At 48.3% G+C, this 22,104-nt stretch overlaps 1 protein-coding gene across 1 annotated transcript; it reads left to right on the top strand.

Moving 5' to 3' along the window:
* Positions 1 to 3,388: 3,388 nt before the first annotated feature.
* Positions 3,389 to 18,200, top strand: LRP10 (LDL receptor related protein 10). The gene is made up of 7 exons (XM_083410321.1): positions 3,389 to 4,423; positions 6,830 to 6,868; positions 8,641 to 8,773; positions 8,915 to 9,105; positions 9,997 to 10,852; positions 13,187 to 13,316; positions 14,504 to 18,200. Exons 1-7 carry the CDS (start codon positions 4,357 to 4,359, stop codon positions 15,089 to 15,091), a joined length of 2,004 nt encoding a protein of 667 aa, XP_083266447.1. The 5' UTR covers positions 3,389 to 4,356; the 3' UTR covers positions 15,092 to 18,200.
* The last annotated feature ends 3,904 nt before the right edge of the window (positions 18,201 to 22,104 follow it).

Raw genomic sequence — 22,104 nt, forward strand, 5'->3', positions numbered from 1 at the left:
TGGCACTCTGTGCGTTCTCAGAGGCTGCCTTTACTTCCAGATATACAACTGCTTCCTGCAGAAAGGGTGTGGCCAAGCTTGTGATGCAGTGCTAAGTGGGTGTAGTCAAAGGAGAAAGGGGTGGAGCTAGTGGGCCAAGAGGTTTTCAAAGCTGGCACCACTGCCTTAGGGATGCGGGTGGTGCTGTGGGTTAAACCACAGAGCCTAGGACTTGCCGATCAGAAGGTCAGCGGTTTGAATCCCCGCGATGGGTGAGCTCCCGTTGCTCGGTCCCTGCTCCTGCCAACCTAGCAGTTCGAAAGCAAGTCAAAGTGCAAGTAGATAAATAGGTACTGCTCCGGCGGGAAGGTAAACGGCGTTTCCGTGCGCTGCTCTGGTTCTCCAGAAGCGGCTTAGTCATGCTGGCCACATGACCCGGAAGCTGTATGCTGGCTCCCTTGGCCAATAAACCGAGATGAGCGCCATAACCCCAGCCACGACTGGACCTAATGGTCAGGGGTCCCTTTAGCTTTAGCTTTACCACTGCTTTACAGCCTCTGGTGGGTTTCAAAACATCCAACCATCGCTGCTGCCACTTTATTAGAAAAGGAGAAGGAGTTAATTTAAAAGCCAAAGGACAAAAACATTGCCCAAGTGATCAAACTTCTGCAAGCGCAATTCTCGATGTGAGCGAATCGAGAGACTGAACAGAAAATTAAACTAATGAAACAGGGGGGGGAATTGAATTTGCCAATAAACCAGGTAAATTGTTAGCACGGCAGCTTAAAAGAGAACCTGCAGCCTTTCAACAGGACTAATAGGAAGGAAATCGAAAGGGTGTGTAAGGGAAGCAAGGCAAGTCAGTGGAGGATGTTGATTTTGCAAATGATGTGGGCTTCCCCTCTCAGCAAAAAATTATCCCCCCTCCTTCTCCCCCCATCCTGCATGTCTCTCTCTCTGATCCTTGTCTGCTCCCCTGCTGGGTGGGGACACTGGCTCCTACAGTTGACTCAGCAAACACTGATTTTTGCTGAGTTGGAAGAAGAGCGACTCCTCTTGGCCACTTCAGCCAAAGTGGGGGAGGCGGTGGGAAGACCTGGGGGCTTCTCTCTCTCTCTCTCTCTCTCAGCTCTGCCTTCTCTAGCCCGCAAGATCCCTCCCGGATCAAGGGATGGAATTCAAGAGTCCTGCAATTCTCTCTCCCACTGGGGACCTTAGCTATAACTTGGTAACCACCAAAACAAAACCCATTAGTCCTGGTGGCACCTGGCTCCCTTCCTCTCCCCCTACTCCACAACACCCCCCTCCATTTCACCCAGTGGCATAGCGTGGGGGGTGTAGGGGGGGCCGGCCGCACCGGCCGCAACATCTGGGGGGGCGCGCGCTCGCACTCGCAGTGCTAAAACCAGTGCTAAAATCCACGGGTTAGGGGGCGCAAATTACTTGCCTTGCTCCGGGTGCTGACAACCCACGCTACGCCACTGATTTCACCCCGGTAGCTGGGACTGAGCAATCTTGCTTCTCTGCCTACCCCCTACCCACCCATCAAATGACCTCCTTTTGCAATCTCATTACTCCCACCGCAAACATCTGCATCCTTCCTCCCAGGTATGGTGGTGTGGGGGGGCTCAGATTTAATCTGTATGATCACTGGAGCATGCTTCCCCTTCCTAGAGAAGAACCCCAGGAGTCCTGGGACCCAGCCAGCACAAGAAAAGAAGAGAAAATGCATAGGGCAAAGGAGAAAGAGGAAGTGGGAAACCTTAAAAAAAATTAAAAATCTGGGATCAGCAAAATGTAAACGCCAGGAACCACGTCTGGAGACCGACAGCAAGAGATCCAAGTTCCATGGAACGAGGGGGGGGGGGAAAGAAAGAGCGTTTTGCGTGTGTGTGTGTGTTTTTTTGCTCTTCATGCAAAAGATACTTTCGGGAAAAGGCCATAGTTCTCTGTTAGGATTAGGGTTAGGATTCCACAGACATGCACTTAAAAGAGAAGGGAATAGGGCAATGAAACACAAGGGGACAAATATTCTCCATCCACCTTCTCTATGCTATGCATAATTTTACAAAATTCTATCATGCCACCTTTTACTGGCCTTTTCTCTAAAAAGTCCCTAATGCTGCAAAAAAATACTTTGAGAGCGCTGCTTGCCTGTTTGGAAATAGTGCACAAGGAAGGGGGAAATAGCTGTTCCGAATTCTTTTCTAAACAAAGAGGTTCCAGGGATTAAGCTTGATGTGAAAGGACTACCCTCTAACTTAGTAGGAATGGGTTTAGGTTGGTGTGTGATGTGAGTGGAAGTGCACTCTGCACATGGTCAAAGATGTCTTGTCTTTATAATGGCTTGCATGTTCCAGCTCCAAAGTCCTGGGGCTCGTATCTTATTATTTGGCTGTTATATTTATTATAAATTCATACCACCCTTCCTTGAAGAAGCTACAGTTCCTTCTCCTCTCCTCCCCCCATTTTACTCTCACCACAAACCTGTCAGGTAGGTTCTGCTGAGCAATACTGACTCATTCAAGGTGACATTAAACCCTGTGCCACAGAATATTTGTCCCATAGTAATTATTCCTGGCTCCATTACTGCATTCTGATTCTTTTGCATAAGAAGTTGTGTGAAAAATCCCAGCTACTTGGTACCCACCCTTTTTGGCCCCCTAGGAAGTCTCTGCTAAATGGCAGTTGCCCAGTCAATCTATAAAATAAGTGAAAATTAGCACTTATCCATAAACAATCCCTTACCAAGTGCATTCATGAGCCCTGGTTAGGGGAGAAATCCTGCGCACTGTAGACTAGGTCCTAGACTCTGCACATAATACCCTGAGGTATCATGGCAAGCTAGTATAGATAATAGCGGAATATTTACCTATTGGTTTTGGTGAGGGCCTGTTTTAGTTTTGCACATGCCACTGTGGCAGGTTAGTAACACTGGGTTTCGTCGCTGCTGCTGTTTTGGTCATCAAACTGCTAGGAGTGCCAGAGTGGAGAGGCAAGTGCTAGAAGCTAGTTGGGACATAAATGCGCTCCCTGCTTCTGATGTAAGCAGGAATGTGTTAGCACACTCTTGTTGCCTGCTTGCATTCAGTAAAACTATATATTAATCATCCTGATTATTCTGGGGCAGGCAGAAGAAGGAAGAAAAAAGAAGGGCGAAACAGCTGGGGAGAGACAATGATGGATGAGATGCAACTCTTCGCAAAAAGGGTTAAAGCTGGCAATAGGAAACGGGGGCGATGGGGGAGGAATGCAAGCGGCAGCCTGAGCAAGCAAATTTGAAACCTGCAATTTGAGGCCTGGGTGGCGCTTGGCTCCCCTTCTTGTCCCGGCTTGCAGAATCGCGCCGGAGACGCTAGATGGCGCCAAACGCTGGCCAACGGCGGAGTCCGGGAAGGGGAGGAGGTTGGGATTAGGAGCGCCCACTCTTAAAAGGACAGACCCACATAACTTCGGACAATTTGGTGGGGTGGGTGTGAAATGGTATTTATTCCCCCCAGGGCAAGCAGGATCACAAAAAGGATCGAGCTGACTCTTCCGCTCGATCCTTTCCGATGGGAAAGATTCAGAAGGAGGGGGGCGGGAATTGCTTGAAAGATCAGGTTTTCATGTAAACACCGGTGTCACTCCGGTTTAACGCCACCCTATTGCTTTTTGTGGGTCCTGCTTCGTTTTCATGTCGGGAGAGTCTCTCCCTCTCTCTCTTTTTCCTTTTTTGAGTCTTTACCCACCGGGGGTGGAGAGGGTGGGAATGAAATGCAAAAATTGCTGGCAGTGCCACGAAGTAGTTAAAAAGAGGAGGAGGATGGGTGTGCGTGTGAAAACAGGAATGAGGAAAGGGGAGGGTCAGGAAGGAAGAGGTCACGTGGCTCGCCCCTCCACCTCTCCACCCCCCCACCCCACCCCGCGCTCCTCCCCGCCACGGGCTGAGAAAGTTGCGAAGGCAGGAAGTGGAAGGAGGAAACAAAAGTTTGCAAACATTCGGGGCGGAGAGGAGGGCGACGGGGACGCGTCCTCTGCAGCGCCAGGAAAAAACACCCCGAAAAACAAGAAACCCCGGGGAGGAGTCGGCGGAACGGGGCGCCACGAGGCCCGAGGCCGCGGCGATGGGCCACCAGCAGCGCTGACTTGGCAAAGGGGCCGGGGATGGAGGCGTAGAGGTCAAAGTTGGGGAGGGAAAGGCGCGAGAAAGTGAAAGCGGCCGGCTTCCCTCGCAGATTCGGGGGAGTCTTTTCTTTGGGGGGGATTATCTCCTCTCCACCATCCCCAAAGAAGGATCCACCGACCAGCCTTGAGATCTGGCTTCCTCCTCCGGGGCCACGACGCGTGGGAACCCAAGAGGCGCCGGAGAGGACGGGGAATCGGGCGGAGTGGGCGATGGGCCCCCCCAAGATGCCGACGCCTTCGGGGCTCGCCCGGGGCTTCCTCCTGGCGCTCCTGCTGGGTAAGAGAGAGGGGCGCGGTGGGCGCGGGGTCGGCTTGCCTTTGGGGGCGCAAGCGCCCCTTTTCATATGGTGCCCAGTTGATGAAATGATGGCGATGGGGGAGGGCTCAGTCTGTGCCACCCCCCCAAGATATGCCAGGGCTCCGGTTCCCATCAGTTCCGACCAGCATATCCAGTGGTCAGAGATGATGGCAGTCGTGGTCCAGCAAAGCCTGGAGGGTCAAAGGTCGTCCTTTGCAGCACCCCACATTTTGGGTGGCTAGGAGTGGGGCAGGGGTGGGGGCAGAGATCTGCCCATTCAAAGGCACACCTGTAGAGTTTGGTCTCTAAACCTAAGCTAAGTGTGGTGATGGCCAATCCACTGGTGTGGACATTAACCCCAGGTCTGAAAAAAAGGGGTCAGCGCAGTACTTTTTGCAGTTATGGGTCACTGGACCCTTGTTGCACCTGGGAGTCCTTTTCTCCCTGGAGACCTGGTATCAGCCCAGGTGAGGAGGAAGCTTCTTTGATGGATGGGATACAGGGAGCCTTGCCATGACTGGAGGGAGTTTAAGCTTTTCCCTTGCATCAGTGGCGTAGCATGGGTTGTCAGCACCCGGGGCAAGGCAAGTAATTTGCGCCCCCTAACCCGTGGATTTGCGCCCCCTAAACCTAACCCCAGATGTTGCGCCCGGTGCGGCCGGCCCCCCCTGCACCCCCCACGCTACGCCACTGCCTTGCATGTATTCCGGTTTATACCTGATGGAGGAAACCTGAGACTATGGAGGGCGGCCTAATAGCCTTCCTGCCCGGCTTCCCCAACCTGGTGCCTCTAGTTGTTTTGAACTTCAGTCTCTTAAAACATATGGGGAACAGAATCTGCTCTGAGTCATGCACCAGGTCAAACCTGCTCTGAATCTCCTCTGTTTCCTGCAGGCAACCTGTCAAAGGCCTTGTTTTCTTCTCAGGTTCTCTGATCTGAGAGAAATCTGACATCAAAATATGTCAGTGTTCAGAAAACTGTGGAAGACACGCTATGGTCTTGCGGGGCACTCTGCTGCTGACCTCAGAGTCACTGTAGTCCAGGAATATATATATATATATATATATATATATATATATATATATTGCAAAGGGTTGCTCTCTTCTTATCTTGTTTTTCACAGGCTATTCACCTTTCTGTTTATAAGGGGTTTTGTGTATTTAGTTCATAGAATTTATAGACTGCTTTATATAGCAACAACAACAAACCAGCCTCGAAGCTGTTTACAAAAAGAAGTTATCAGTCTTTAAAAAAAAAGATAAAAACAAGTATTTCATAGAATAGAGTTGGAAGAGATTCCCCCCCCCCCCCCCGGTCATCTAATCCAACACCCTGCAATTCAGGAATCTCAAGTAAAACATTCAGAGATAATTAAAATCAACGATCAGCTAAAACCACACTAAAACACCTGTCAGTGTTCTTCTTTCTGTCGGGATGGGCTTGCCTAAACAAAATTGTTTTAGCGGGCACCAATAAGAGTATAGCAAAGGTGCTTGTCTGGTATCAATGGGCAGGGAGTTGTTGTTATTACTATATTTATTTATTTATTGAATTTATATACTGTGCTATGCTCGGGGATCTCGCGGCAGTTCACAGAATCAAGATACTAAACCACAAAATACCTAATAAAAATAAAAATACCCCCCAATGACATTTTAAAAGGGCATAGGATGAAATTGGATCAACCAAAAGCCTGGTTAAAAAGGAACATTTTTGCCTGGCACCTAAACATGTATAATGAAAGCATCAGGCAAACTTCCCTGGGGAGAGCATCCCACAGACAGGGAGCCACTGCAGAGAAGGCCCCGTTCTCATGTTGCCACCCTCCGGACCTCTCAAGGAGGAGACACACGAAGAAGGGCCTCAGAAGATGATCTCAGGGTCTGGGAAGGTTCATATGGAAAAAGGGGGTCCTTGAGGTATTGTGGTCCCAAAGTGTGGCTGTTGCCACACTAAAATACTGATTTCTTACCAATGTGAAACAAACAATATGTGGCACCTGTAACAGTTCCCCAGACTGAAGTGGACAAGTGGACATATAAAGAAATAAAACCCCTTGTAAACATATTGCAGGTATGTTATTCCCAAGCTACTGAGGGCTTTATATACGAAGAGTAGCCACATGGTTGGGTAGCAAATCGGCAACCGTTGCAAAGGGGTTCTGTGCTGGCAAGGTATTGTTTGTTGTTGTTGCCATGCATGAGTATTTATCTTCCAGCTGAACTCTGGCAAAGTGCACTCCAGCCTAATGGAGGCTTAGGCCACAATGAATGTGCTCCTTCAACATACCAGGAAGTCCTTCGTTTGTGTGTTTTCCCGATAAGCAGACTTAACACAGACAGCCTGTCTGGAATTTGACTTTCTCTTTCCTTTCTATTCCCTAGGTGGGTTTCAGCCCACTGAGAGCAACTCCTCCCACATGGGTAAGTTGGGGGATAGAGGTGGGGGCACAAGGCATGGGGCAGAGAGGGAAGGTGGGTGCGGAGGAGGGGGGTATTGTTTATATTTGAAGGTCCAGAAAAGAGTAACAAAAATTGTCAAGAGGGTGGAGTGATTCCTGTGAGGAAAGGCTGTAGATTTGAGACTTAGTGAGTGAGGGGAGACGTGATAGAAAATTTATAAAATTATGCATGTCCTAGAGAAAAAGAGATGGAGAAACGTTCCCCCCCCCTCTCATAACTTTTCATTTTCATTTCATTTTTAATTTGTATAATTCCTTTCTATATTACGATACCCAAGGCGGTTCACAGTAACAAAATACGCAGCAAACAGCACACGCCTTATAATAATCTGATCCAATACAAAAAGTCGTAATAAGGCATAACTTTCAAATGGAACGACTTATATCAGATAAAGTCATGTTGAATTGTCTGTTGGTCATAGTACACAATAAAACCAACTCTCAAAACATCAGCAAATCATTGTTAAACAAGAGATTCACCCTTAACAATTGCAATAAATAAGTACTGAATTACAATCGATAAACATAACTGCAAGTCGCAATGCATAACGTGTGCACCGCAGTGCGTACAAAACCATGTAAAAAGGTCAAATTGGGAAACAGACACATGACTTTTAAAACTACCGTATTTTTTGCTCTATAAGACTCACTTTTCCCCTCCTAAAAAGTAAGGGGAAATGTGTGTGCGTCTTATGGAGCGAGTGCAGGCTGCACAGCTATCCCAGAAGCCAGAACAGCAAGAGGGATTGCTGCTTTCACTGCGCAGCGATACCTCTTGCCGTTCTGGCTTCTGAGATTCAGAATATTTTTTTGTTTTGTTTTCCTCCTCCAAAAACTAGGTGCGTCTTGTGGTCTGGTGTGTCTTATAGAGCGAAAAATACGCTATTTTCCCCCTTAAACTCCTCCTCGGGAGAACTCACAGACATCCAACAAAACTGAATGTTGGAAGATATCGGACAGATAAAATGAAGCAATTCTTCAATCAGTGCATGATTAAACTAAGGGATTTGTGCCCATAGGAGGCAGCAATGACCATCTTGTGTGGCTTTAAAAAGGGATTAGGCACAACAAGGTCTATCAGTAGCTGTTAGCCGTAATGGCTGTTCTTAGCCTCTGTGGTTATAGGCAGTAATGCTCCTGAATGCCAGTTGCTAGAAACCTCAGGAGGAGAAAATGCTCTTGGGTTCGAATCCTGCTTGTGGATTTCCCACAAAAGGATGCGGGACCAGATAGGCCATTGCAGGCTCGTATTGCGGCCTAGTTTTATTTGAAGAAGGAAAGGACTGAGGAGGGCACTGAGCAGAGTGGGGTGGTGGTAGCCATTTTAGGGGATAAGTGACAGCATGGGAGAGACTCCTGAAATGACCATGGAGACTATGGTGCCTAGAAAGATCTTGATACCTTGGTTTTCGAACATAATCCGCTCCAGAAGACCATTTGACTTCCGAAACGTTCAAAAACCGAAGCATGCCATTTCCGGAAGCATTTGCTTCTTGGAAACTCAGTACGGAAGCCGTATTGTGGCACATTCGGCTTCTGAAAAGCGTTCGAAAACCAAAGCAGTTGTTTCCAGGTTTTTGGCGTTCAGGAGCCAAAACGTTTGGCTTCCGAGATGTTCGAAAACCGAGGTACCACTGTATTATGAAGGGGAACTATAAAAGAAAGCCAGGAGGAGCTGGGAATATGGGGAAGGGGCTCAATGTTGCTTCATTGACCTTCTCCTTCCTCCCACAGCTGTCTGTCAAGGCTACCCTGATGTCCGGATGGAGCCGCAGGGCCAGATCCGTAGCCCTTCTTCCCAAGGGACGACATACAGCAGTTGTAGCTGGGTCATTCTGGCCGGCCCTGAGGAGATCATCAGTATCAGGTGAGATTGGAGCGCTTTTAGTTGGGCCCGGAAACCAACCTCACATGAGCGCATCCTTCAGATTTCCTGGGGAGCACCACATAGAAGCAAAAGTTGGCATGCATACATCTCTCTCAATCTCTTTCTCTTTTCCTTCCACAGGTTCCAGCACTTTCGTCTCTCCTGTACCTCGGAGATGCTGATCATCCAGTCAGCCTCGCTCCCTTCATCCCCTTGGAAAATCTGTGGCTACCACACTCCTGAGCCCCTCCGGATAAAGGGAGGCAACGTGACCCTGAGTTACAACTGGAAGTTCATGACAGGAGATGGGTTTCAGCTGAAATATGAGAGAGGTACGGCAGAATCCACAGCCCTGGTGCATTATGGGAAGAAAACAGAAGCTTCGCTCCTCATCAATTTCCCTCCCTGATTATTGTTTCTAATTATCCATCTCCTTCTACACACACGCACGTATACATGGACCTTCTTTCCCTCCTTATCATGGGTGGGGTGCTATTTTTCATATAAAGTGTGGCTCGCCCTTCTTTCTTATTTAAAAAACCACCACCACAAACTGATTTGGGAATGAGGAAAGAAAATCTCAAGGCTGAAAAAATCAGAAAGTGAGAGAAACCACAACTGAAGGGAACCCCCATCTCTACCGTTTCTGAGCACAATTCAACTGTTGGTGCTGACCTTTAAAGCCCTAAAGGGCCTCAAAGGCCCAGTATACCTGAAGGAGCGTCTCCACCCCCATCGTTCAGCCCAGACACCAAGGGCCTTCTGGCGGTTCCCTCACTGTGAGAAGTGCAGCTACAGGGAACCGGGCAGAGGGCCTTCTCGGTGGTGGCGCCCGCCCTATGGAACGCCCTCCAATCAGATGTCAAGGAAATAAGCAGCTAGCTGACTTTTAGAAGACATCTGAAGACAGCCCTGTTTAGGGAAGTTTTAAATGTTTGATGCTTTATCGTGCTTTTGATATTCTTTTGGGAGCCTCCCAGAGTGGCGGGGAAATCCAGCCAGATGGGTGGGATATAAATATGCTGCTGCTGTTGTTGTTGTTGTTGTTGTTGTTGTTGTTGTTGTTGTTACTACCAACACACATCTCCAAAGCTGATGGAATACTAATTTGTATATTATTGACTCTGCCCATCCCATGCCTCTTTTGGTTTCCCATCAGTCCCTCTGACAGCTTCATTCTGTGTTTTCCACACCCTTTCCCTCACTCTCTTTCTCTGCTCCAGAAGCCAGCAGGCCACCTGTCTTCCCTTGCAACCTCACCCTGGACAACTTCTACGGCATCTTTTTCTCGCCCGGCTTTGCCTCCGACTCCTACCTGGGCGCTGCCCATTGCCAATGGGCCCTCAACGCCCACGACAGCCGGCCTCTGAGCATCCGCTTCACCGCCCTCAGCCTGGGCGTCGGGGACTCCCTGAGGGTGTACGAGGGGGCGCCCGGATCCACGCCGCGCCCCCGCTTGCTGCGCAACCTCGACTACACCAGCAACAAGAAAATGGTCGCCGTGGACTCACCTTCCAGCCGTGCGTGGGTGTCCTACGAGGCGGCGCCGGGAACATCAGGCCGCGGCTTCAACGCCACCTACCACGTGCGAGGCTTCTGCGTCCCGTGGGATTTCCCCTGCGGCGGAGGCGACGGCGAGGGAGCCACTTGCTACAGCGCCGCCGAGCGCTGCGACGGGTTCTGGGACTGTGCCAGCGGCGCCGATGAGGACGGCTGCAAAGGCTGCCCGGTGGGGCAGTACCCCTGCGGGGGGCGCGGGATCGGCGGGGCTGGCTGCTATGGGCCAGCCGACCGCTGCAATTACCAGACTTTCTGCGCCGACGCCGCGGACGAGCGCCATTGCTATTCGTGCCAGCCGGGCAACTTCCGGTGCCGGGACGGGCGCTGCATCTACGAGAGCTGGGTGTGCGACGGGCAGGCGGACTGCATTGACGGCTCCGACGAGGCGGACTGCTCCTACGTCCTCCCGCGGAAAGTGGTGACTGCGGCTGTCATCGGCAGCCTGGTGTGCGGCCTTCTCTTGGTGATTGCGCTGGGCTGCACCTGCCGACTGTATGCCCTCCGCAGCCACGAGTTTGGGTGAGAGGAGCAGCCAGGGAGCGAGGGGCAAGGCTGGGGCTTAGGGAATGTGCACATGAGATATCAAAAATGCGGAGAGCGGTGGAAACTGGGGGGGCAGGACTGGGAAGGCGGGTGGGAAGTATAGGAATGGAGCCATACAGAGAGGGAAGGCAGATGTCCCCAGGAAGTACTGTGCAGTGATCATGGTACCCTGGTGTATAGAAATCTGCTTTATTTGCTTAAATATTCTCCTCTTCAGCCAAGGGTGGATTTAATTTAAATCAAATCGATCTAAATTACTAGTCAGTAAGACTTGATTTAAATCATTTCTTACAGAAAGACTCATTCTTGCTGGTATAATCTTAATATTTACATGCAGATGAAAGTTTCATTTTTTGAATAATAAGTTTTCAGAGTTATTTTTACAGTTATATCAAAAATTACAGATATGATTATACTATTAGAAATACATGGACAGATGATTATGAAATTATTGTGAGGTTTATTTAGTTAACTGTTTATATTGGCACAACATTTCTGCTGTACTTTATTGGAAGGAGAAAAATAATAATTTCCTTAATAACAATTTAAACAATTTATTTAACTAAAACAGTAACATTATAGCATATGTATCCATGTTTGCTAACTGATGTGGTTAAACACTTTTTTAAAGAAAAACAGACTGAGTTTTACCACACATGAAAAACTTAAAAGAAACCTTATTTCCTGATGACTAGCATTTGGATTATAGCATAACTTAAATAGAAAACTATCTTTACAAAGATTTTTCCTCCAAAAGCATTTTATTTTAAAAATCTGATTATTTTATTTTATTTTTTAAAATCCTTGATTGTTATCCATCCTGTTTCAGTCAGAATTAGGCTCCTAGAGCAGCTTACAAATGTCCTTGATAAGACAGTCCCTGCCCTCAGTCTTGCAGTCCAAAAGGCATAACATGAAAGGAAGAAAGGATCTGGAGGGAAAAGGAAAAAAGCAAACTCGTGTCTTAAATGACAGAGCTTTTGTAACAGCCTGTTGGACTGTTCAAGGAAAGCTGCTGGCCTTTCTCAGTAGAGGTGATAGCAAGATCCTGCCATCTTATCCCTCTGTTCCTGTAGCCTGATGGGATGGCTGCTGTGGGCGGCAGCTGAGAGAGGAGCCCAATGGACATGGTGAACCAGTGGCCTAGCTGCTGTGGGTGCAGCTATTGCCTAATAATAATAATAGTAATAATAATTTATTTATATCCCACTCATCTGGCAGGGTTTCCCCAGCCACTCTGGGCAGCTTCCAACTGAATATTAAAAACAATACAGTGACAAACATTAAAAACTTCCCTAAACAGAGCCGCCTTCAGTTGTCTTTTAAAAGTAAAATACAGTGGTGCCCCGCAAGACGAATGCCTCGCAAGATGGAAAACCCGCTAGACGAAAAGGTTTTCCGTTTTGGAGGTGCTTCGCAAAACGAACTTGCTATGGGCTTGCTTCGCAAGACGAAAATGTCTTGCGAGTTCCTGCGGGGTTTTTTTCCTCCCCCCCCCCCCTTTTTCCCAAGCCGCTAAGCCGCTTAACAGCTGATCCGCTAAGCCCGCTAAACCGCTAATGGGCTTGCTTCGCAAGACAAAAAAAAACCGCAAGACGAAGAGACTCGCGGAACGGATTCTTTTCGTCTTGCGAGGCACCACTGTAGTTGTTTATTGCCTTGACATCTGCTGGGAGGGCGTTCCACAGGGCAGGCGCCACCACCGAGAAGGCCCTCTGCCTGGTTCCCTGTAAAGAATGTTGCCATTTAACAGGAGATATTGTAGAGCTGGAAAATGTGGGCGATGAAAATTAACTGCGGCGAACCCAACGAAACTGGATGTTGGAAGATTAGGGACAGAAAAAATAAAGTGCTTTTTCTCACAGCACATAGTTAAAACTATGGAATTGGTTCCCATGAGAAGCAGTGAGGACCCCCCAACTTGGACAGCTTTAAAAGAGGATCAGACGAATTTGTGGAGGATAACACTATCAGTGGCTGCTGGCCACAGGGGCTGTGCTCCACCTGCATGGCCGGAGGCAATGGGAATTGCATTTGGGGAGAGTGCCGTTGAACCCTGTTTCTTTTTGTGGACATTGGCTTGGCCGCTTGTAGGAACAGGATGTTGGGCTGGACAGGCCCCCAGCCAGAGCCAGCAGGGCGCATCGTCTGTTCTTATGACGTGAAAGGAAGTTGAAGTTAGAAACTTCCACTCAGACAAAGAGAGGGAGAGTTCAGGAGGGATGAGAAAAGATTATTATGGAGGGATGGAGAGGGGTGACGGGTGCAGCTCTCGTCTCACACTTTGTGTGTGTCTCTTTCTCCCCACAGTATCTTATCCCCCTTGTCGCGGATGGAGGCCCGGCTGGTGCAACGGCAGGCACCGCCTTCCTACGGGCAACTCATTGCTCGCGGCGTCATCCCCCCCGTCGAAGGCTTCCCCACGGAGCACCCTCATCAGGTCAGCAAATTCCTAACATTTGTAGAACCTGAGGTATGAGGCAAAATGTACAGGCCCCACTCTCTTCATTTTTGTGTGTGTGAGAAAGCATTTTGTTTGTCCACCCTACCAGAAAGATTCCTACGGGTTCCCTATGTCTTGACTCCCCACATCTCCCCACATAGCCGGGCAAGATTGAAATTGTCTCTGAGGTCTAAGATGTTACATTATTCTGGCTACTTGGCTGCCACTGGGATTGCAAACTGCACAGATGCCTCTCTGTAAGCTCCATTGCTTGTACGATGGGATATCCATATGGCTCGGGCCGATTATAACCACAGCTGGGAAATGGCCCTCATATTAAGATGCAATTCATTCTTAGAAAGCCGTGTCTTTGAGGCAGAAGTCTGGGGACTCTGAGCCGGGAGTTTTGAGGAGCAATAGGCAACAAGAGCACTCGGGCGAGGCTGTGTCAAGTAGCTCTCGCCATATTGAGGGCCTGCAATGAACATCAGTATTGCAGCCTCCCATATCACTCAGTTCTGAAGAGGGCTCTGAAAACTCTGGGACCATCGCAAGCGAAGATGCGAAGACCTGAATAATAGGTGTGCCCAGCAAAGGAACTGTGGGGCATGCATCTGTAGAAAGAGAGCATAAATACCTTACTGGAGTCTTCCCAATATATTGACCATCTCAGGCCCTATGATTGGCAGGGGAGGCCTTTTTAATGTTACCACCTCTGGCTGCTGCCTGGATAGCGTTGACCCATGGCAGGGACTTTTGGGTGGTGGCTCTGCATTTGTGTGATGCACTCATTGGTGGGGTGCGCCTGTCTCCCTCATTACCGACTTTCAGGATAAATTTTTATGACATCCCTGTTTACCCAGGCATTTGACTGATGATGGCTACTGAAAATGTTGAAATTAGTAACTGAGGGAACGCAATTGTTTTTGGTGTCTTCCAGATTTGCGTTTTTGATGTTTCAAAAACCTTTTCTCGTTTAGATTGTACTGCTTTGACATGTTTGTCACACTGGGCTGCTTTGGGGAGTGGGACGGGCAGGTTGCAAAGGTAATAAATTAATGAATGGGTAAATATGCCCTCCCGGGATTCCTTGAGGGACTCTCCCTGCCAGGTAAACACACTTGTGTTTGGTTTTCGGTCTGTCCTAATTCCTCACCACCCTTCCCTCTGCTCTTTCATTTCAGAATTCAGTGCTGGGGAACTTGAGGTCTCTGCTGCATATGTTCCGCCACGACACAGCCGCCGCCACTGCCGCTGGTGGGAACCGCCGCCCGCATCGCAGCCGCTTCCTGCGCCGCTTGGCAAGGCGCATGAGGCGGTTGGGACTGCTGCCTCGGCCTGCTCCAACCACCTCCACTTCTGCCTCCGCTGCCGCCACCACCACTACCACCACAACCACCTCTTCGTCACACTCCGCTCCGGATACCTTGCCTGAGCCACTACCCGGAGAGGAAAACACAACTTCCGGCCAGCTGGAAGAGCAGGCCCCGCCTCTTCCCCAGAAGGCCCCGTCCCCGCCTGCTGAGCCTGCGCCAGAGCCCCAGGCCCCGCCCCCTCCCACCCCGCGGTTCTCGGGGATGATGCGCTCTCTCCGCGTACGGCTGTTCTCCCCTGCGCTGCCATGCTCTGTGGAGGCAGGCAATCCCCTCAGTGCCCCTCCGTCCCCTGAAGACGAGGATGATGTTCTTCTGGTGTCCCTCACCATGCCCGACTCCGAGAGCGGAAGTGCGTCTGCTGACTGGGCTGCGGACGACGAGCCCCTTCTGACCTGAGTGCCCTTCTGCAGCAGCAGCCGGACTCTCTTACCCAAACACTGGACGTTGCCTTTTAAGAACTGCACACAGGGTTACTTATGCACAACAGCAGAAGCAGAATTTTTTCCACCTCTCCCCCACAACCCACCAGCAATCCCTTCCCTTCCCGCTTCCCTAAAGGTATATTTTGTGGTGTATGGGAAAGGATGGCAGTTAAAAAAAAAAAAAGAAAGTTCTTAAAGGTTATTTTCCACGCTTGGCGTTTGAGCAAGAGAATAGGGGCCGCTGCGACACCTCTCTTTCCTCAGTCACTTTGAAGATTCAAATACCAGCTCAGCGGAACAGGGGAGCGATGCTTGCGTGCCACGTAAATCGGGGTTTTTTAAAGGGGAGAGATTCTGATCCGGTATACCGTCGCTGTTTCTAGTTCTGCGCAACGAGACGAGAGAAAACAAATCCCTAGGGGCCACCCAGTTATCTTGACACCTCCATCTTCTGAGAGCTGCCTGCCGCGGGTTTTGTTTCAGTCGGTGCTGAAATCGCGGCTTGTGTGGAAGAAGTGATAGGAGTACATGCACTTGACATTTTAAGAAATGTTCTCGGAAAGTGAGGAGGAGGAGGAGGAAATGAAATATGCTTCTGCAGGGAGAAGCTCAGATATGTCTGCCTGAAGGAAGGAGAGTTATATGTAGTAGTCAGAAGTAACCCTTACAGGCACTGTAACCCTTAAAAGCAGTGACTAAATTGGCGGGACCCCAATCCTAATTTTGCAATCCCACAGCAGAGAGGAAAAAATCATGTGATTTGAGTGGACTAGAAAATTATTATTGTGGTGTTGTGGAAAGATTAAAAGGAGGAGGAAAGGCTGAAGTCAGCAACTCAGCTTAAATTCTTCTGCAGTAGTTGCAAAACAACATTTTGACCGTGCACTCCCTGTGTATGTGTACTCAGGAGTAAATCCCAAATTTGTTCAAAAATGGACTTACTCCCCGGTATAGAGATAGAATTGCAGCCTTAGGGAAAGAAAAGGATGGACAATGTTTTCTTCCTTTTATTGATTAAATGTTTTGTAAGTAAGCTATTTTTTGAAAAAGCACAGAAAATGAAAGAAGTTAAATTTTGCACATGGAATATCTGAACAGCTTTAAATAAGGAAAATTTGTATGAAGGATTTATTTTTCTAAAGAAAACACTCCTTGAGAGCAGTGATCAGTTAAGATTTTTAGTCGTGATCATTGCAGATTATTTCTTTGGCGGTGACCAAGAGCACAGGAAACGATGCATGGATCCAAAGGCCCAATAAATTAACATAACTTGGTATAAATGATGATTGAAAAATAGATTTTAAAAGGTAAAGGTTATCTCTGGCTATTTAATATAAAGAGTCCTATTTTTTAAAGATGAAGCTAAGGCATCATTCAAGCCAGTCAGAGCATGAAGAGATGTTGTTCTAAACACGATGTTAGAACAGTTAACAACTCTTAATTCTAACTGATTTTTTTTTAAGGCAGTGGCTCATTCTTAAGCATCTTTCTTAGACAGGTGTTTTAAAAGGAGCATAAAAGGGTAATATCTGCATTGAGTCTTTGCCCAGATCTTTGTATGTCTATTTTTAAAAATAATAATAATAATAATAATTTAACTGACAATATTCGAAAAACAATTTCGAAAGGACGTTGTGGGTGACTTCCAATGTTATCTCCCCATTTGTGCAACAGAGATCAGCTTTGCGCAAGGAGGTTTCTGGTTTCTCCTCTGCTGCCTCCAGATCTTCTTCAGAGGGTCCCCTTGCCTTCTGGAGCATCATTTGAGGGCTTCAGGAGGGGCTGAAGAGGCAAGAGAGGAAGGAGAGCCCACATCTCAGAAGTGGAATTTCTCTCACACTCTGTTGCCTCTTGCCCATTAGGTGTGAATTGGAGCTGGGGAACCCTTGAGCCTCCAAATATTGTTGGACTACAACTCCCAGCACCCCAACTATCGTGGACAGAAGTTGGCACTCATGGGAGTTGTAGTCCAGCAGCGTCGGAGGAATCGCAGGTTCCTTATCCCCTACCACAGGGTGTGTGGTGGCCATGCTTCTGAAAACCAGTAGCAAGGCTAAGCTGTGTCTGCATAAAGCTTTATAGAGGTGAAAGAAAACAGTTTTTCCTTGTTGTTTTTCAACTGACACGATTCTCTGTCCGGAGATTCGTTTTGGCAATAACAGGCTCAGATGCAATGACCGTGATGGATTCTTCTTCTTCTTCTTCTTCTTCTTCTTCTTCTTCTTCTTCTTCTTCTTCTTCTTCTTCTTCTTCTGTTGATCCAGCTGTTGATATGCAAACAGGGGGGTGAGGTGGGAGCCCCACCAGATTAGAAAGTCTGCAGAACATTCCAAATCAAAACGATACGCTGCAATCCTGTCAGGTAAAGAAACCTCCTAACAGGATTTTGCTAAACCGGTGCCTTCTTAATCGCACAATCTATGGGCGCTCCACGTGACTCAGAAGAAGCAAACCAGGGCAGAGGTGGGGGGCCTCTGCAGTTGGCAGCTATTACTGTACCTCACCTGGCACACCTGGGCCTTGAACGCCTTCCCCAGCAAGGATGGGAAGTGGGGCTGCGACTCCCATCATCCCTAAGCCAGCACAGTCAGTACACAGGGATTATGGGAGCTGCAACCTCTGGAAGGCCACAAATTCCCTGTCTCCCCCCTTTAAAAAAAAGAGGTGAGATGTTCAAGCCCCATTGAAATGGACCCACGGTGCATTGTTTCCCCTGGCTTTGTTAGCTGCTGGCACAAGTATGTATGCGTGTGAGATATATAGATATATATACATATATAAATTATATATAATTTATTCTTATTTGCTGACAAGAGATGCTTCTCGGAGAAATCAGTGGCGACATTTAATGGAAGCCAGGAGTTCATGTTTTACTGCTGTCTTGTTCTGTTCTCTCCCCCATCTGGGTAGGTGTGTGTGGATAACTGACAACGTCAAGTTCTAGATGAGCAAATATTTGCACTGTGTATTTTAGTCCGTTGAGCTGTGACCACTAACTGGGGCCGCGCTGTTTTGTTATTTCACCTTCTGTTGCCTTTTCAAGTTTTTTGCTAAGAATTAAAAAGAGAGATTTTGAACTGTAAGGTGGATTCCCACACCAGTCTTTCTGTTTCTGAGAAAACTAATTAACCGGCTGCCAAAAAAGGCTTGTAGGTTTCAGGGATGTGTTGCCTAGAGCTGTTTCTACGGTCAGTTGTAGCAATTACCGTATTTTTCGCTCCATAAGATGCACCTAGTTTTTGGAGGAGGAAAACAAGAAAAAAAATATTCTGAATCTCAGAAGCCAGAACAACAAGAGGGATCGCTGCGCAGAGAAAGCAGCGATCCCTCTTGCTGTTCTGGCTTCTGGGATAGCTGCACAGCCTGCATTCGCTCCATAAGACGCACACACATTTCCCCTTACTTTTTAGGAGGGAAAAAGTGAGTCTTATAGAGCAAAAAATGCGGTACTTCAACTCTGGTCCGCCTCTAACGTGCTTATGAGGGCGAGTCCCAAATTGGAGAGTCTACCCCTCTAGCCATGATCAAGGTTGTGTCTCTCTTATCCCAGGGTTAGCAGATTGTGTAAACCAGCCTTTCCCAAGCTGGTGCCCTCGAGATGTTTTGGGAACTACAATTCCCAACAGTCCCTGCCAGCCAAGTCCCCCCCCCCCCCAAACGTAGTGCAGAATTAAGACAAGAAATGTGGGGAACCACAGACAGAGAGAATGGCTTGACGTTATCCCAGGATACTTGGCAAAGACATACAGTGGTACCTCGGGTTAAGTACTTAATTCGTTCCGGAGGTCCGTACTTAACCTGAAACTGTTCTTAACCTGAAGCACCACTTTAGCTAATGGGGCCTCCTGCTGCTGCCGCACTGTTCTCATCCTGAAGCAAAGTTCTTAACCTGAAGCACTATTTCTGGGTTAGCAGAGTCTGTAACCTGAAGCGTATGTAACCTGAAGCATATGTAACCTGAGGTACCACTGTATGTGGGTGAAAATACATCGGGACCCTTTGTTCTTACAGATTGCTACATCAGTCTGTAAGAACAGCAGCCCCAAAGCCTTCGCTATGGAAACAAGCCACGGATGGCTCCGAGTCGTCCTCACTCAGAGTCTCAGTTTCCTGTATGTGAGACATAACCGACAAAAACAGTGCCTTTGTTGAGCTGCTGTGAAGATAACTCAGCCAGTGGACCCACGCAGTTCTAAAAGTGGGAAGAGGGAGATGTGCTGCTTGGTGCAGGTAAATCAAGAAAGTGTCTGTGGTAGTGCCCTCTGCTTGTTGCAGTTAGCACAAGTCAAGCTGTGAAGGCTCTGAAGAAGCTGGTGATTGAAGCCTACAGCAGCTAGACTGGTGATTGGGAGTAGCCGCCGAGGCTATATATACTGGTCCTGAAAGACCTACACTGGCTCCCAGTACGTTTCCGAGCACAATTCGAAGTGTTGGTGTTGACCTTGAAAGCCCTAAACGGCCTCAAAGGCCCGTATACCTGAAGGAGCGTCTCCACCTCCTTCGTTCAGCCCGGACCCTGAGGTCCAGCTCCGAGGGTCTTCTGGCGGTTCCCTCCCTGTGAGAAGTGAGGTTACAGGGAACCAGGCAGAGGGCCTTCTCGGTGGTGGCACCCGCCCTGTGCAACGCCCTCCCATCAGATGTCAAGGAAATAAGCAAGTCTTAACTTTTAGACGACATCTGAAGGCAGCCCTGTTTAGGGAAGTTTTTAATGTTTGTTTTTTTATCGTGTTTTTAATATTGGGAGCCGCCCAGAGTGGCTGGGGAAACCCAGCCAGATGGGTGGGGTATAAATAATAATTATTATTATGCCTTTGCAGGGGGGGGGGGTCAGACTAAATGGCCTCTTGATGTTCCTTCCCAACTCTTCTAACAAACGTATCTACACACACTTCAGATTGATTTAACTAAGCAGCATGCAGTAAATTCAGTACTACAGACAAAAGGTCGGCATACAGATCACCAACCTCTGTTACCTGGGAAGGTTTGCAAAAGAAAACAGCATGAGGGGAAATGATCAACTACCAACAGCCAACAGCACAGGCTATTTTATTTGCAAATAATCCTTCACCAAGATTATCCCTTAATACCCTTTTCCCCCAGCCTAAAAGTTCTTGTGGGTGTGAGGGGGTTTGTAGCCACTTCAGCGACTGCCTGGGCCTGTTTGGGACATAACTCCAGCTGGCATAGCTGCCAGGCACCAATAAACAGGGAAATCCCAGCAACTCTGTAAAAAAAACTATTTATTTTCAGTCATAAGGTTGAGGGGTTGCTTCGCTCTGCGTGGCTAATATCATCCAGGCTGCATCGGTGGCCTTGTTCACACAGAAAGCTTTCCACATGCCGCACTGCTGTGCTGTGTGGATTCATTAACACAGATGGAAAATGGAGGGTCAGAGTTTGTCCCTACCACCGCCCTCGCCTCGAACGGCTCCGGTCTGTTGCCCTGCCAACAGCAGGGAAACTGCCTCCTGGGGATCAGAAAGGCCATGAGTTCAAATTCTCCCCGGGCTGCAATTAGGGCAAGGAGGACGCCTCGCTGATTGCAGCTGAGGCTGAATGTATGAGAGGGAGAGAGAGGCCAACAGTGCAAGGATGCTGAACCAGGCCTTGCGGAGCGACCAGGTGTGCTGTCATTTGGATGCCTCAACCTCTAAGCACAAAACGAGCAGAATCAGCATGCAGGAGGGGCCACTTGCCCGCAGAGGGTCCCCACGGGCCCAGCCAGCCTCAGCCTTGTTTCCCGTGTCTCCCAGGGGGGCTCCCTTCTCTCACCCTATGGCAGGCATTAATTATGCCTAATTAGCATCCTCCCACCCGTGACTAACTGTGTAATTCCCTCCCCCCTGCCTAATTAGGCTGAGCAGCTAATTCAGCATCATTAAAGAGGGAGAGAGTCTCTCCTGTGCGCTCTCTCATCTCTGCCCATCCCCTTCCTATACGAAAACCATTCACCAATGGATGCTCCACAGCCCCCCACCCTCTCTTGGTTTCATTCTCCATCCAATTACTTTGTTTACTCTTTCTTCCTCCCGTGACTGTTTTGAATATTCATTTATCCACCTAACATTCACTGTCTTTCCACATCATCAGTTGTCTCGATGGCTGCATATGTGTTTTGGATATATTTTTAAAGCTGTTTAAAATGGAGGGGCAGGTTATTATTATTATTATTATTATTATTATTATTATTCATTGTTTTGATTTTGTGTGCACCCATGTTTGCCACCTTGGGCTCCTTTGGGATGAAGGCGGGGATACAAATTTAACAAACCAATAAACATACACTACCTGCCGAAGTTCTAATTAGAGTAGACCCACTGAAATCAACGAACCTAATTTAGCCATGTTAATTAACTGCAGTGGGTCTGCTCTGCTGCAGGACTAGCACTGGCTACAACAGAGTGGATTTTGCAAATGTGCTTTCGCAATCAACCCAAATTGCCCTTATCAGTCTTTCCCTCAATCCACCCATCCATCTGTCTCCTTTGTTTATTCCTCCATGCTCACTTTCTCATTATCTTATATATATCTCTCCCTTTGCGTTAGGCTCTCACTCTCTACTCTTTCCAACAAATACCCTCCCACACACACAAACAAATATACACACACCATATTTCTTTCTTTGGCCCCATTTGTGCTATACTGTACATTTCAAGCAGCATCACGCCATTTTTAAATAGTCAATGCTTCTCCCAAATAATCCCGGGAAGTAGGGTTCCCCAAACTTGGGTTGCCAGCTGTCTTGGACTACAACTCCCATCACCCCTAGCTTGCAGGACCAGTGGTCAAGGATGATGGGGATTGTAGTCCAAAAACCCTGCTGGGAAGTGTAGTTTGTTGAGGATGCTGAACCCTGTTAGGAGACCCCTGTATTCCCTTCAGAGAGCTACAATTCACAGAGCTCCCTGAGAAGATAGTAAAGGTAAAGGGACCCCTGACCATTAGGTCCAGTCGTGGCCGACTGGGGTTGCGGTGCTCATCTCACTT

Source organism: Podarcis tiliguerta (genome assembly GCF_965153285.1).
Source record: "Podarcis tiliguerta genome assembly, chromosome: 13".
NCBI classification, from domain to species: Eukaryota; Metazoa; Chordata; class Lepidosauria; order Squamata; family Lacertidae; genus Podarcis; species Podarcis tiliguerta.